General features: G+C 49.9%; 4 protein-coding genes across 4 annotated transcripts; 1 reads left to right on the top strand and 3 right to left on the bottom strand.

Annotated features, from left to right (window-relative positions):
• Positions 1 to 11: 11 nt before the first annotated feature.
• On the bottom strand, positions 12 to 3656 carry LOC9663413 (protein CROWDED NUCLEI 4). The gene is made up of 9 exons (XM_002993538.2): positions 3315 to 3656; positions 3044 to 3253; positions 2730 to 2983; positions 2403 to 2673; positions 2260 to 2343; positions 2068 to 2199; positions 661 to 2015; positions 528 to 609; positions 12 to 456 (listed from the first exon to the last, which is right to left on the bottom strand). The coding sequence occupies exons 1-9, from the start codon at positions 3600 to 3602 to the stop codon at positions 58 to 60; spliced, it is 3075 nt and encodes a 1024-aa protein (XP_002993584.2). The 5' UTR covers positions 3603 to 3656; the 3' UTR covers positions 12 to 57.
• A 63-nt stretch (positions 3657 to 3719) lies between these two features.
• On the top strand, positions 3720 to 8746 carry LOC9663427 (tRNA ligase 1). Its single transcript, XM_002993525.2, has 28 exons — positions 3720 to 3980; positions 4039 to 4281; positions 4331 to 4381; positions 4431 to 4510; positions 4568 to 4667; positions 4723 to 4801; positions 4861 to 4981; positions 5032 to 5138; positions 5195 to 5323; positions 5377 to 5438; positions 5493 to 5642; positions 5688 to 5827; positions 5874 to 5905; positions 5963 to 6117; positions 6186 to 6265; positions 6313 to 6378; positions 6429 to 6709; positions 6767 to 6874; positions 6928 to 7025; positions 7073 to 7133; positions 7186 to 7262; positions 7317 to 7388; positions 7455 to 7531; positions 7589 to 7669; positions 7721 to 7823; positions 7873 to 8037; positions 8090 to 8344; positions 8406 to 8746. The coding sequence occupies exons 1-28, from the start codon at positions 3795 to 3797 to the stop codon at positions 8535 to 8537; spliced, it is 3291 nt and encodes a 1096-aa protein (XP_002993571.2). The 5' UTR covers positions 3720 to 3794; the 3' UTR covers positions 8538 to 8746.
• Positions 8350 to 9270, bottom strand: LOC9663414 (pathogenesis-related protein PR-1). Its single transcript, XM_002993539.2, has one exon. It carries the CDS (start codon positions 9196 to 9198, stop codon positions 8674 to 8676), a length of 525 nt encoding a protein of 174 aa, XP_002993585.1. The 5' UTR covers positions 9199 to 9270; the 3' UTR covers positions 8350 to 8673.
• Positions 9271 to 10411: 1141 nt separating this feature from the next.
• Positions 10412 to 13024, bottom strand: LOC112343554 (pentatricopeptide repeat-containing protein At4g02750-like). The gene is made up of 2 exons (XM_024667209.1): positions 12856 to 13024; positions 10412 to 12783 (listed from the first exon to the last, which is right to left on the bottom strand). The coding sequence occupies exon 2, from the start codon at positions 12753 to 12755 to the stop codon at positions 10596 to 10598; it is 2160 nt and encodes a 719-aa protein (XP_024522977.1). The 5' UTR covers positions 12756 to 12783; positions 12856 to 13024; the 3' UTR covers positions 10412 to 10595.
• Between the last annotated feature and the right edge of the window lie 2191 nt (positions 13025 to 15215).

Genomic DNA, 15215 nt, shown 5'->3' on the forward strand with positions numbered 1-15215 from the left:
ATGTTGGAGACTGACTAAATCAAATTCCATTCTATAAGGATATACATACAACCCAAACTACGTCGTCATAAACGTCCATAGTTTCTTTCTCAAGGGCTGAGAATCACCACTGTCGCCATCGCCTTCACTCATGCCTTCTTCGTCATCATCCACTTCTTCATCCATCTCCATTTCCTCCTCCTCCTCCTCCTCCTCCTCTTCTTCTGCCTCCTCATTGTCCTCGTCGTCTCCTCCTTGTGCTACTTCCTCCAGGCCCCCGTTCTCCACCTCTTCTGTCACCACCTCCACAGCCACGAACTCCTCGATGAGGCTAACAGTTTGTGCGCCCTCGCCCTCCCCTCCTTCCAAACCTCGCAAGTCTTGGTTGCCTACTGTAGTTGCATTGACTTCCTGGTCCGCGTCTCCTGTGGTCGGTCCATCCTCGCTCACACCGTTACAAGCGCCACCGTCGTGGCTCTGCAAAACAAAACCAACCAAACCAAAAAGTCACCTCATCACGCACGCACAGAAGAGGATGGGTATCTTACAGTAGCCGGGTCTTCACTCTTTTGCGATTTCTTGGTCGCCGAAGCTCCATGCGTTCCTCCTTGTGTCGCCAGCATACTTGCACTGAAATCGGTAAAGCGCATTAGGACGTGATACAAGTGTTTCTAGACTTACATTGTGGAGTCCCTGAAGTTGTACCGAGGGGTAGAGTCGCCATTCATCGCAGACTGTGACGCCTCCCGCTGTTTCCTCTTTTTCCTTCCACTGGCTGTCGCCTCCGGGTTCACTGCAGCACCCTCGCTCTCTTCCAGCCGCCTCTTCTTCCCAACTGTCAGTTCTGCTTGGTCCACGTCTGCTACTGGCACCTTGTCCTCCTCGCCACCCTGAGAAATGCTTTTCGGAAATATTCTGGACGCACAAGTTCGCAGCCATGACAATCGGCTCGGAGTGATGGTTCGACTTGGAGTAGAGCTTGGAAGGGGCTGCAACTCGTTCTCGGACGAAATCCTCCTGGCGGACATAACTTCCCCATCGTTGGCGTTCTTCTGTGAAGGTTGTTGCTCTGACATCCTTAAGCTGTCCTCGAGTTCCTTCAGGTCCTCCTTTAGCTTCCTCTGCCTCTCTGCTTCTTGCAGTACTTCTTGCCTTTCCGCCCGCAAAGCTTCTCGTTGCTCCTTCAGCTTCTCCCTCTGGACTTGTAACTCGTGTATATCCTTCTTTATTTCTTCCCATTCAGCTTCAGCAAGCTCGCGCTGTCCAATTATCGCCAACCGCTCCTTCTCAAGACTCCGCTTCTCGGACTCCACGCCATCCAAATCCTTTCTAGCTTTTTCACTTATCTGTGCCACCTCTTGGCGCTCCTTCTGAACTTGTGACAGTAAGCGAGCTTCCCGCTCCTCTGCTTGCTTCTCCATCTCCTCCACTTTCTTGGCCATGTTCCGTTCAAGCTCAGCATGCCGCAGATCAACATCACGGATCAGCTCTTCCCTCTCCCTTTCGAGCCTAGACAAAATCTCAGCTTTCTCCAGCTCTGCAGTTCGCGCCAGAGCTTCCCTTTCAAGTGCCAAGGTCTCCATTTCCCTGTCCACCTGCTCGCGGAGCTCTCGCCTTTCCTGCTTTAGCCGTTCCTCCTCGTCATGCAGCCACTTCATTGACTGGTTTTTACTCGCCTCGAAGTGATCGATTTCGTTCGTAAGCCTGTCCTTCCTTTCATCGAGTAACTCCCACTGAGCCTCGAACTTCTCCTTGTCTTTCTTAAGCTCGTCGGATTCTGTCGTTAAGTCTTGTTTACGTACCCGAAAATCGTCTATCTCCTCTTTCAACCGCAGCTGAACCTTGAGAAGATCTTCCCTCTCCTTCTCGATCACATTAAGCTTCTCCTTCTCCTCCTGAATCTGCATCTTGACCCCCTCGAGTTCATCTTTCTCGGAAGCTAACGCCAGACGAAGCGCGGAAATCTCCTTCTCAAAGTCGGCCTTCTTTGTCCTTAAAGCCTGCTCGTTCTCATCCAGGGTCCTCGAGATATCCTCCTACCATGCAGAAACAAATAAGCGCGTGAGGCACATAGAATACAATGTTTACCAGGCTTTGCTTTGACACAGCCAAAAGATTCTCCCGAGTACTCAAACTGGCTTCTAGATCAACAAGACGTTCCTTTTCCTTCGCGTTTGCTTGTTCAAGTTCTCGTACCATCTGCTCGTGTTGTTCAAATGCCTGGAAGAATGATAACAGGAATAGATACTTTAGCAGGCAGAACACAGTTCTTTTGCTCACCCTGTCCCTGCTGGCAAGCTTCTCTTGTAGCAGCAAGATTTCCTGTTCCTTCTTTGTTGCAGCATTCTCCCTTTCCACAGCAGCCTGTGTAAAAGTATAAGACAAACATAAAAACAGAAACGTGTCGTATCGCATTCACTAACCTCCTCTCTCAGTGAAAGCGCAGACAGCAAAGCACTATACTCTGCCTGTTCTTGCCGTAGTGCAGAACGGTCCTTTTCTAGAACCTTTCTTGCTTCATCCAGGTCCCTCTCAAGTTTCGTAAGTGCATCATCCCTCTGTTGCATGTACTCCTCTCTCTTGTTCAGAAGCTTCTCGTTCTCCACAAATCTAGCCTGACTCTCTTCGAGGGTGCGTTCCCAGCCCTTGAGGTTCTGCTTTTCATGTTCAAGCTCCAGCTTATGCGCCCCGCACCTTTAACAAAGACTCTCAACTGTCAGAAGCGGGTTCCAGAAGATAAAAGGGCTTACTCTGCCAGAAAACTGTGCCGCTGCCTTCTCAAGGCGTCTTCACGAGACTCGACTTCCTGCAGCTTTCTTTCCGCGTCAGCGTGCTTCCTGTTTGCTTTCGCAAGCAACGCCTCCGCGGAATGTAGCTTAGACTCCGCCTCGAGCAGCTTTTCTTCAGCGCTCATTGCCGTTGCCTTGCCTTGTTGAAACTGCGTAGCAGCGGCTGCCTTGGCTTCAGCGACTTCCTCGTGCATTTCTTTGAGGGCCTTCTCGAGCTGGACACAAACGGCAAAGGTTGTGACAAGTGAAGAGAGAGCAATGGCGCTGTAGCTTACGTCGGCCACGCATTTCTTCTCGGTGGTGACAGCACGCTTCAGAGAATCCTCGCGCCTCTCCGCCTCTTGCAGCGCAATCATGTGAGCGGATTGTTCCCGCTTGAGCCCATCTCTCGTCTCGTCAATCACGCTCTTGAGACGCTCCGACTCGCCGCGCAGCTTGTTGGATTCCAGGAGCAGCAGCCCCATCTGGTACTGGTAGTCGTACAGCTGGAGATCCAGGCCGAGCGTCGCGTGAGACCAAGACTACCCGGAAAGAAACAAGACCCACCTCAGTTTCGAGCTTGGAGATATGAGCGAGGAGAGCATTGCGATCCTTGAGCTCCAGCGATTCTTGGTCCAGCGCACCCGCTTCCCGGAATGTCTGCCAGATCTCGCTGCTGGACTTGCCCGCGCCATCTCCTGCGCCATTCCCAGCTAGGGTTCCGTCCGCGGACTGGTGCTGCTGCCGCCCATCTGGTGGGGAGGAGGAAGCAAACCTGACCTCTCGCCTTTCCGTGGACACAGAGAAGCCAGCTCCCCGGTTGGGCGTCGCGCCGCGCCTGTGCGGGGTAAACATCGCGCTCTCTTTCTCTTCTCGCAACCAAAAGCCCTAAACCCGTCTATCGGGACATTTCGCTAGAGAGCGGAATATTCCCCCGACGCTTAAACCCTGGCTAACCCTCATAGGTCTCGCGATTGGCAATGTGTGGAGGGAGGGGCTCTCTCTCCTCGTCTTCGTCTTCCTGGCTAGGAGAAGAATAGGGCTTCGATGAAAGGCGTCCGAGGCAAGGGCATCTCCTCATTCTTCCGTGTCTCTTCCTCCCCGCTCTGCCACACTCCCACTCTCGCCCCCCATCTCTGGAGGCATTGCGTGCCATTCGGCGCCAGATTTCCAGCGCTATCCCTGCCATCGGTGCCGCGGCGTGAGCTATGGCAAGTGATTGCGAGTGACGAGGTATATAAGCTGTGCATGCCTTGGCATTTAGGTTAACCTAGTCTGTGTTTGTATGAAGAGGAAGATGCCTTCACAGCGCGGGCGAAAAGCCAAGACCGCCGCCAGCGACGGTGCTACTGTCTGGGTGCCAAAGGCAACAATCTCCACATCTGCGCAGCAACAGCGTCCCTCCTCGCAGGCCGCCGTGGCCGAGCCCATGACCGAGACGGCCTATCCCGCCAAAAAGGGCCAGACCAAAGTCAAGTCGGAAGTTCGGGCCACCTTCTATCCCAAGTTTGAGAATGAAAAGTCCGATCAAGAGGTACTGCCTTGTCTTTCTACTCGTTTGGTTTATAGGATTGCCTTGGTAGATCCGAAGTCGGATGATCGAGGTGGTGGCTTCCGGCAGAGGTGTTGTGGAGGTGAGTTCCCGAGCAGTGAAAAGAAGCTTGCTTATCCAGGGTTGTGTAGGTCACCTTGAAACATTCTGGATCCCTGTTTATGTACGCTGGTGATGGACAGGCTTTCGCGAAAAACAGCTATGGAAATCTGTAAGGCGGTTTACTCTTGGCCTGGTTTTCACGTTGTTTGTTTTTTGCTTGTGCCAGATATACGGCTGTTGGTGTGTATGTTCTGGGAAAAACCCTCGAACAAGCATGGGGCGATCAAGCCAAAGCCAAGCAGAGAGAATTCAATGCGTACCTTAAGGTTTTCCCAGGGTTTTTGCCAATGGTATCATGTCAAACTGGTTTTTATTTCCCAGGAACACCGTATTTCAATCTCCATGGAACTTGTGACGGCTGTGCTTGGTGATCACGGTCAAAGGCCTCTCAAAGATTACGGTCTGATGTCTGTTATTCTTTTAACAACGGCACTGACTTCTACCTCGTTACATGAACAGTGGTGGTGACAGCAGTTACAGAGCTTACAGGCCGTCCCAGATTTTTTTCTACCCCCGATCTTGTGGAATTCTGCAGGAAGTGGCGTCTTCCAACGAATGAGGTGTGGTTATTCTCCACAAGGTATGTGTACGATCTACTTGATCTGTCATTGCGAATGAATTTCTCGTCAGGAAGTCCGCCTCAACATGTTTCGCGGCTTACGACGTCTTATGTGAGCAGAGCATTTATACGCTTGTTCGCGACAACTTCAACAAAATTGCAGATGCGACTGTCCCAGGTATTTGTTTCTCTTCTACTTGCGTTTCTCTTGAATGTTTCCTTCTTGTGGTGTAGGCACCGAAAGTCATGCCGTAGTGCAAGGGGAAATACTGGAGGGACTGGTTGCTCGTATCGTTTCTTTTGAAAGTGGCAAGAAGCTAAAGCTTGTCGCTGAGAAATATCCTGTTCCAGATCATGCACCTGGTAAATGTATCGCTTCAGTTTTGATTGGTATGTTTACGATCGGGCTCTTGCAGGTGCTTACACTGCGCCTGGTCTCCGTGAAATATGCATGGCAAACAGGCAGTCTGAGAAAGAGGTACAGGGTAGCTCTTGACGTACGGACTAATGATCATGTCGTCCAATTTTTCAGCAAAGCAAGGCTCTTTTGAAGGCTGTTGGCACCGACTTTTGCTCGGACTGGAATGCATGGTTTGACAAGGAAAATGATGCTACTCAGACAGCGTGGCTAAACAAATTTCTACAAACACCTCCTGCGGATGATCCCACAGCTAAACTTCAGGTACCACTATGTTCTTTTGTTCTGCCTCTAAACTTCTATGGGCAGGAAATGGTGAACTTGCTACGCCAAAAAAATATGCGCGTGAGGTTTAAATGTCAGTCTCGCCAAGGCTCGGAGAACGAGTTCACAATGACTATTCATGTACTACAAGACTCTGTATTTAGAAGATATCAGAAGGAGATGCAGTATGTGATTTTCTTTCTGCCGCATTCTCTAATAATTTCTGTGCAGGTACAATCCAAGCCTATGGCCTTTATACAGAGGTGCGGTTTTTTTAACAAGGAAACTTCATAACATCTGACTTTTATATGTTTCTACAGGTTTCTTTGTGGATGTTATGTTAACCAAAGACTCGCAAAACAATTCTTCTTCTTCTAATGAGACGGAAGAAGTGACTTTGGGACACCTAGACCAAGATGCAATGGCGGATGATGCTGAGCACTTGATGGTGAAATTGAAGTTCTTGACATACAAGGTAACACGTTTTTTGCTTGTCTTCTTATGTGGTAACCTCAACTGGATGGTCTTTTCTCTCTCTTTCAGATTCGTACGTTCCTTATTCGTAATGGTATTGATATTCTGTTTAATAAGGGGAAGCAGGGTTATAAAGACTATTATTTCAGGTACTTTGGATTCGAAGTTTTGGGCTCAGCTTATGTTTATTTGCCAGGCAAATGCAAATCTGGGGCACTTCTGCGGAAAAGCAGCGAGAACTTTCCAGGATGTTGGATGAATGGTATTTTGTTAGAATCGCTGATTGCAGCTGCTCATCCTCTTGCTTTCCAGGGCTTCACACATCACACAAAAGATTAAGATTGGCAAGCTCAAAGAAGGGTCCTATCTTTCAGAAGCCGAACCGTTTCTGAAAGCTTTTGCTAGTCGCAGTACAAAGAACCAGCTACTGGTTGGTCAAGCTGGTACTGATATTGACACCGCGGCGTACCTAGCTGCATCTCGTGAAGGTGATGACGAGGAAGGTGATCTTAAACAAGACGTTGGAGCTTCGCCGGATGTGCCGATTTCCCGTGAAGGCATCAAGGCTAAGGGTCTGCTCGTGTTTTTTCCTGGTACTTGCTTACTATCGTTTATCGTGAATCGCTTAACGTCAACTTTTCTCTTTGTAGGAATACCTGGGTGCGCAAAATCTGCTCTTTGCAAGGAGATTATCAGCACTCCAGGTGGCATCGGTGATAAAAGACCGATGAAAAGCTTAATGGGAGACATGATAAAGGGTATGGCGTTGCTATGAGCGACTGACTCAATATTGAGCGTCATCTCGTTGCAGGACGTTACTGGCCGAAGCTTGAAGAGGAAAGAAAGAAAAATCCAAACGTAATTACTCTGGCTGATAAGAATGCTCCGACTGCGGATGTGTGGAAGCTGGTAAGTATTTTGTTTTAGCCTGTACTACTACTCAAGCACCGTTTCAGGTGACCGATATTTGCAAGTCAACTGATGCCATTGCGGTTCCCATAGTTCCTGACTCTGAAGGTTTGACGGCTTGTATAAGCAGAGGAACTTCTAATCATCGTGGTTATTTCAGGCACGGATTCAAATCCATTTTCTTTGGATGCCCTTGCCGTTTTTATTTTCCGAGTACTTCACCGAGAGCAGCATCCGGTAGGCTTTCGTATTTTGAGGCGCTGCTTTTTCTTTACTGCCTGTTTGTCGCAGGGCAACCTTGACAAAAACTCCCCATATCCTGGATATGTGCTTATGATGTTCTACAACCTGTACGATGGGATGGTCTGTATTCTTTTCTTTTCTTCATTTTGTTTTCTTTCCTTACTAGCACGATAATTTTGTGTATAGGATCGAAGTGAATTTGACGCGGAGCTACACAAGCGGTTTGGCTATCTGATCAAATTTCCCTTGTTGAAGCCGAATCGGTAAAATCTTGTCCTTTTTATCTCTACCGGAAGCGAGTTACGACGCGTGAATTCCAGACCTCCTTTGCCGGGACCTCTGAAAGCTGTGCTCGACGAAGGACTTGAGCTGTTCAGGAAACACGCCGCAAAGCATGGGAAGTAAGTCATCTGATGGTTTGTGGTTGTTATTCTAAGTTTCCCACTTCGCAGGGCGGATCCATCGAAGGGAAGCTTCAAGGGAGAGTGGGACGCATGGGAGAAAAAACTGAAGGACACCATGCTTGCACATTCGGCACACATAAATGGCATTCAGGTAAAACCGTTTTTTCGATTGACAGTAGTTTACAGAGGTGCGCTTGCAGGTTCCCTTCGAAGATGTTGTCAAATCTGTTCGAGAGAAGCTTCGTGATGTGGTTACTGGCAACGTTCAAGTTCACATGCCAGATACCCAGGAGCGTAAGTTTCGTGCATTCAATTACGCTGCGGTCTCCTTACCTGTGGATGGCATTTTGAGCGCTCTGGCCAAGGTAAGTGTCCTAAAGTTTTGAGAAGAATTTGGATTCACAAGTTGTGCTACAGGTATCGAGCGCAGACGCCGGAGCAAAGGCGTTTCTGGCTCCAAAGAATCTTAGCAACACCCTTCGTGCCGGGCATGTGACACTTGCGCACGTTCGCTCTCACGGTGCGGCAGCGGTGGCGGAGTATGGCGCATACGTTGGGACGGAAGTGCCGGTTAAGTTCACAGCATTCTTGTACTGCCCAAGGATGTGTGCTTTCGAGGCTCATCTAGACAGCAAAAGCGTGGCTTCCAAAAACCCAATGCCGCACGTCACGGTGAGTTTTTTCTTTTCTTTGATTCTCTTTATTTCACTGGACTGACCTTCGTTCCGCACAGTTATGGACCGCTCCTGGCACGCCACCCAAGGAGGCAGGATCGCTGGGCAAGCTAGCTGCGGAGGGCCAAGCTACTCGAGTGGTGCTTCGGCAGCCAATCGTGGTGACGGGCAAGGTGGAGTTCAAGATGTGAGAGAGTAGAGACTCTCAGAGAGAGAGAGAGAGAGAGACATAGGTGGTTTTTGTGAATACCCCTCACCCCCTGTGTAGAGTTGAGTGAGCGACTGTGGATCGCGCGAGATGAGAATTGGAGAGAGGTAGAGAGGTAGCTAGTAAGGCCTCTGGCCAATGTAGTTCCCTGGGGGATCGTAGTTGCAGATCATGAACACGTCCCCGTCGGCACAGGTGACTCTTGCGCATCCCACCCGCGTTGAGCTTCTCCACACGATCTGTGTGTAGTGGCCACAGTCGTCGTTGAAGAGGCACGAGTTGGAGTAGTAGTCATACCAGCGGCGCTCGTCCACCCAGGCGTCGACGGCCTCGGACGGGCTCCACGGCTTGCCCCGCCCCCAAAAGATGTTCTCGCCGTAGGGACCCCCCGAGTGCTGGAGATAGCAGTTGCCCGACGCCTGCTTCTGGTTTGCCCACCATTGCGCGTACGCTGCCAGCCGGTTGTCCCACACCAGCGGCGGAACACCCACGCTGTAGCGAGCTCGGTTCTGGCCGTAGAGGAACTGCGCCACGAATGCGTTGTATCGGGGCGGCCAGTAGCTCGCGCCTGCCAGGAGCGAGCAATGCAGCACGTAGCACACGGCCACCACACAGTGGTATCTTCGATCAACCATGAATCTCATAGCATGAATGTATGTACGTAGTGTAAGTGTCTGTCTCTATCTATGTATCTATGTATCTATCTGTCTAGAGCCCGAGACGACCCTGCTTCAAATGCCTACCTCTTCTTCTTCTTCTTCTTCTTCTTCTTCTTCTTCGCTTCTGGGGGCTTTATAAACTATCTATCCGTCGTGCGAGCAGCCAGGAAGCTTTATGAGCGCCACTGTCCAATGCGAGTGCGTGGTTGAGTGGGAGGAGCTCTGTTGCTACAAGAGAAGCGGCGCTCTCTTTCTCTTTTTGCCATTGCGCGGTGCCAGCCTTTACCAAGTCGTTGGAATCTCTGTTTGGCCCCGTAAAGTAGTATATATGCGATGCGCTCTGGCTGGCCGAGGGATGGTGAAAAGGATGGATTGGCAGCGAGCATTCCTTTGCTCCGCTCCGCTTGCAATGGCTGGCTTGATTGCACATGGGCGCAAGCGCGCGAGAACATGGATGTACACTCAATTCACACTTTAGCTGCCACCGCCTGACACAACACCCACCAGTTGAGCAGTCACCATTTCAAAAGCTTACAAGGCTTATAGGTGAGAAGACAAGCAAGAGGAGAGGAGAAAAGAGTGGCGCGCGACGAGGCGAGTGAGGCCTATAGCTAGGAAATCGGCTATTAGTCACTGTTTCAGAGTTAGGGGTCACGGGAGGCTCTTGGCTGTCTGCTTTCCTCCTCTGCCTGTACGCGAGCAGGACAGGATTGGTCAAAAAGCCGCGCGAATTCATTATTTGATCCAAGTCGAGCTGCTGCTCCAATGTGGATGGCTGGTCTCCATCCATGCTTTCTTCCAGGAAGACTTGTGCTAAACTAAACACTATTTTATTATCCAAAGCGTGGAAAATGTTTCCTCGAGTTCTTGAACATCGAGCATTTCTTGGCTGATTCGATCCCATTACCAACATTTTTGGCCAGCGTAAGCTTCTTGACAATGATAAATCGATGTTATTCCCATTATCCATTATCATTATAGATTTACTCACCTCGACCATGAGAACACCACCATCCATCCGAAAAGTGGCCAGGAAAGATGATCACGTTCTACTCCGGTTGATACTACTCGATCACTGTAACTACTATCCACCAGCAAGAATGGATGTTTAGCCGAAGACTAGGCGAGGTAAAAAGTGGTCACCTATGAGGAAGAATGTCGCAATCTTGCTGATGTTTAGTACAGAAGGGAATTCCGCAAATCCTAATCCGAAAGAACCAGTAACATTGATTAATGCATGGATGAATGGAACACGTTTCTTTTCTCGATGGTGGATGAATCCGACCCTGGCGCGTCTGAAAGGCTCCCCATGGCGGAAGGCAGGCGCGGATCAAGCTCAGGTCGGCGCGATCGAAAAGCACCGTCGATAGATTTAGCCGGTCCTAAGGGAGACTGGGACTTCGTCGTTGATCGGAGTTGAGCTCGTTTGCAAGCAGTGTGGTCCATGCCACACCGCCGGGAAGAAACGGCATTGTAAGCAGCAGCTCCCGAGCATCCTTGCTCCGTCCCGCCCGCCCCAACACGTCCAGCATGCAGTGGTAGTGCTCGCTCGAGTGGCTTATCCCATAGTCACTCGCCAGGCCCATGAAGTAGCGCATCCCCTTGTCCAGCAGGCCCCCGTGGCTGCACGAGAAGAGGACGCTCAGCATTGTCACCTGATCGGGAATGATGCCCTCCACCCCCATTGCACTGAAAACCTCCACCGCCGCAGCGCCTTGTCCGTTGTGGGCATTTGCGGCAATGAGAGCACTCCAAGACACCACGTCTCGTTCCGGCATCCTATCAAACGTCGCCCTTGCTTCCATCAGATGGCTGCTCTTCCCATACATGCTGATCACGGCATTGGACACCACCGTGTCGCCCGTAACGAGCTCCGATCCGTAGGCGTCTCCAAAGCTGGAGAGGACGATTCTCCCCTGGGACACCAGCCTCACGCTGGCGCAGGCCTCGAGGGCGCTCACCAGCGTCACTCTGTCACCTTGAAAACCCTCCATATCCATCGCCCGCACCAGCTGCAATGCCTCCTCGCCTTGCTCGCTCTGGGCATACGCCTGGATCACAAAGTTCCACGATATCACGTCCCGCACCGGCATCTCCTGCAGAAGCAACTCTCGTGCCGTGTCCAGATCCCCGTTGTGCGCATGCCCGGCAAGCAGCGCGTTCCAGGTGACCACGTCCTTCTCCGGCATCTCGTCAAACAGCGCCTTGGCCGCAACAACGTCGCCAGCCTGCGAGTAGGCCTGGACAAGCACATTCCACGCCACCCGGTTGCGCAGCGGCATGCTGTCAAACGCACGGCGTGCCGCCCTTAAGTCACCAGCGTCGGCGTACATGCCGACCATGCTGCTCCTCGTCACCACGTCCTGTTCCGGCATCTTGTCGAGGAGTGCCTCTGCCTCGCGAATATTGCCCTCCCGAGCGTAGGCAGTGATCATAGTGTTCCACGTCCTTAAGTTCCTCCGAGGGGCTCTGTCAAAGAGATCTTTCGCCCTTGTCATGTCGCCGTGCTGGGAATGAGCTGCGATCATCGCGTTCCACGACACCATGTCTTGCTGTGGCATGCTCTCGAAAACTCTCACAGCCGTTTCCACCTCTCCAACTCGAACGTATGCCTGTATCAGCGCATTCCAAGCCGCAACGCATGTCTCCGGCATAGCATCAAATGCCTTGCGGGCCTTGCCAACATGTCCGTACCTGGCATACGCTGCAATCAAGCTGGTCCACGACACTAAGTTTTTCTCTGGCATCGCATCAAACAGCTCCCTCACCTGAGTCATATCTCCCGATTCTGGATCATCTTCCTGAGATGAATATGCAGCAAGCATTGCGTTCCAGGAAACCACATTTCGCTCTGGCATGCCGTCAAACACTACTGCTGCCTTGTCTACTTGCCCTTCCCGGGCATACGCTGCAGCCATAGTCGTCCACGACACAACATCCCTTTGTGGCATAGAATCGAAGGTTAGCTTGACTCCTGCAATATCGCTGTTTTGAGAGTACGCTTGCAGCATGGCGTTCCATGCAACCAGGTTTCGCTCTGGCATCAGATTGAAGAGGGTGACTGCCTCATGTAGCTGGCCGCAGGCAGCATACACAGAGATGAGAGCCACCCATGCAATGAAATCTCTCTCTGGCATCTTGTCGAATTTTTCTTTTGCGCTCTTGCAGCTTCCTTCCCGAGAGTAGGCTACCACCATAACCACCCAAGAAACAAGATCGCGACGAGGCATTCTCTGGAATAAAAGCTCGGCCTCCAGCATATGCCCGTGTTGGGCATATGCAGAGACAATAATGTTCCAGGAAAAGACGTTGGGGCATGCCAAGCTCTCAAAGACCTTTCTCGCGTTTTCTAGGCTCCCACACTTGCTGTACATCTCCACGATCATGTTGCACACGTAGATGTTCCCACAGTGCTGGCTTTGTGCGAATAGCGAGTGCAGGCGTTGGCCGGCAGCGAGGTTCTTTGTCCTGGTGCACAGCTTGAAGGCCTCGGCGTAGGAATTGGGATCGTCTGGGATGGGACACACTTGGAGCTTGGCCATCTTCCATCACTTCATACGCAGGACACGTCTGGAAAGAAGTGAAAAGCTCCATGAATGACACAAGCAGCAGCAGTAGCAGCGAATTGTCAACACTACGCACCACGAGGAATGATGACGTGAGAAATCGTTAGTCCTTTGGGTCCTTTAGGATGCACGCGTGCCTTGTGCTCCCTTGCTGCTGCATAGTGGCTGAGCGATCCGATCATCCATTTATCCCAGCCTTGGAAAGCACCTAGGCTAGAGCGCCTTGAAACTTGCCCCAAGATCAAAGTTAGAACCAGAATTAAAAAAAATGTAACAATGTTTATATGCTTAAATAGATATGAAAAATGATTATTTTTAGACCATGGACATGAAAAATTTAAAATAAATATGGAAGTAGAGATATGTATGAAGATTTTAAGGTGTGATTATGAGAAATAATTTAGATTTATAACTGAATTTATGGTGAATAGAAACCAAGACAAGCTATCATACGAGAATAAACACTCTATTGTAGCAACACTATATTGTAGGATTTTTGTAAAAATTTAACGTATATTTATTATTACATGTGATTATTAAGAGATTAGGTGTACCAAAAATCTGAGAACGCAGCTACATTACTCGTGATTTGTTTGTATACACACTCACTTACACTTTGTTCCTTGAGCTTGAATTTGATTTGCCTTCAGTGACTATGTATATACATAGCATCATTCCCTTATAAAAAATTTACAAAGAATTTCTAATTCTCAGCTGCAAACGTCTTCACTAGCTCATTTTCTAGTAGCGCCAATCTGTGTAAAAACCTCCTACTATCTGAGCTAAGAGCTTCAGCTCCTTATGCACACTAAAAGGTATCTACCTGGCTTCTTCGAAACACACCTCAACAATGGAGCTCTTGAGTTTATTGCCACGGCCACAATGTCCTGTGACTTACTTATAAACCCCTCCTCTAAATCAAATCCTGTAAAACCGCCAATCTGCTTACAAATACCCCAGGCATATGTAGTATATCCACCTGTTTTGTAGCACGTCTTTTACTCTACTGACTTTTGAAACCAGCAAATCAAATCACTTTCTTCCTTGATTTTGTTCAAACAAGAGCTCCCATCCCCGTATACTCCTGTAGCTGGAATGGACCTGTTCTGGAAATGGATCCCCAATTAGCCGGACAATTGTGAAGGTGTGAGAGGGAGATTAGAGAGTACGCCCTTGAGCCCAGGCAAATGTCAATCCCTGGCCAGTGTACGCGGGCGCATACGTATCGGTGATGCTGTGTGTGGCGTATGTACCGGCGAAAAGTCAATGAGCCATCCCCAAGCTCCCAGTTGTGACAGACAGATAATCTCAAAGTCAACTGCCCAACTTCCGGAACAAAGAAGAAGGAGAGACGAAGAATTGCAGGCCCAGCGCAAAACGCAAAGAAAGCTCCCTACCCCGTCCTTCCTGACCGTCGGTGATCGGGGCGACCGCCGCCAGTCAACGTTCGACCAGCCCATCCGACGGTGGAGAGCCTGCCCCTTCCAACGGCTGGATGCACCCTTTATAAAGGGCGCATTTTCGATGGATGTTTTGCTGCTTCTTCGTTCGCTAACTATACGGGGCGTTCCTCCTTCTCTTCTCGCTTTCTCCTCTTTCTCTCTCTCTCACTCTCTCTATACTGCTCTGTAAGATCAATCTCTTGAAAGCGTAGTTTGAATCTTACTAGTCATGGGTATTCGCTGCAGCCTCTTGTTTCTTTCCTTGCTGCTAGCTGTCGACGTTCTCGCTCGGCCTCTTCCACCAGGTGAATGCAGTAATACTGCGGCAGAAACGAGTCCTGACTCACGGATTCGTCTTGCGTTGTGTTGTGCAGTACTAGAAAAGAAGAAGGATGCAGTGGAAGCAGCAGAGATCCTAGCTGAGAAGGAGGACTTGGATGCTGCGAGTGTGGTAATATACATACACAATCTGATTCGAGGCCTGCTTTGAATTTGATCTCATGTCAAACACATGTTGGTTTTCATGACAAAACGCAGCAGCTGAAGGCGCAAGTCAAGTGCGAGGAATCCAAAACAGCTTCCGATCGTGTTGCTCGAGAGCTTGCTGACAAAGCTCCGGTGCCTGCTGATCATATAGATTACATCTACGATGTGGATCCTTGATCCAGGCCTCTCTTTTTTTTCTCTACCCGAATTCGAGCTCAAGATATGTACTATAGAGTGTGAGGGCCACGCGCAACTATCATCCTCTTCAAAATGTTATATGTGTTCTCCAGTTTACATCTCCGCATTGTACAGAGCGGGGCGAGCATTATAGGGACAGGGCAGTGCAGCAAACATATAAAAAAGTCTCCTGTTCTTGGGAGTTTCGACTTTGATATACCGCATCTAAGATACAACTCTCGGGAGAACCATTGCTAAACTATAAGCTCTATAGACTTTTCAAACTCCATGTATGTATGCGTGTGCCAGTGTGAGAGTGTGTGTGTCACGA

Source organism: Selaginella moellendorffii, unplaced genomic scaffold (assembly GCF_000143415.4).
Source record: "Selaginella moellendorffii unplaced genomic scaffold, v1.0 SELMOscaffold_164, whole genome shotgun sequence".
In the NCBI taxonomy this organism is placed as follows: Eukaryota; Viridiplantae; Streptophyta; class Lycopodiopsida; order Selaginellales; family Selaginellaceae; genus Selaginella; species Selaginella moellendorffii.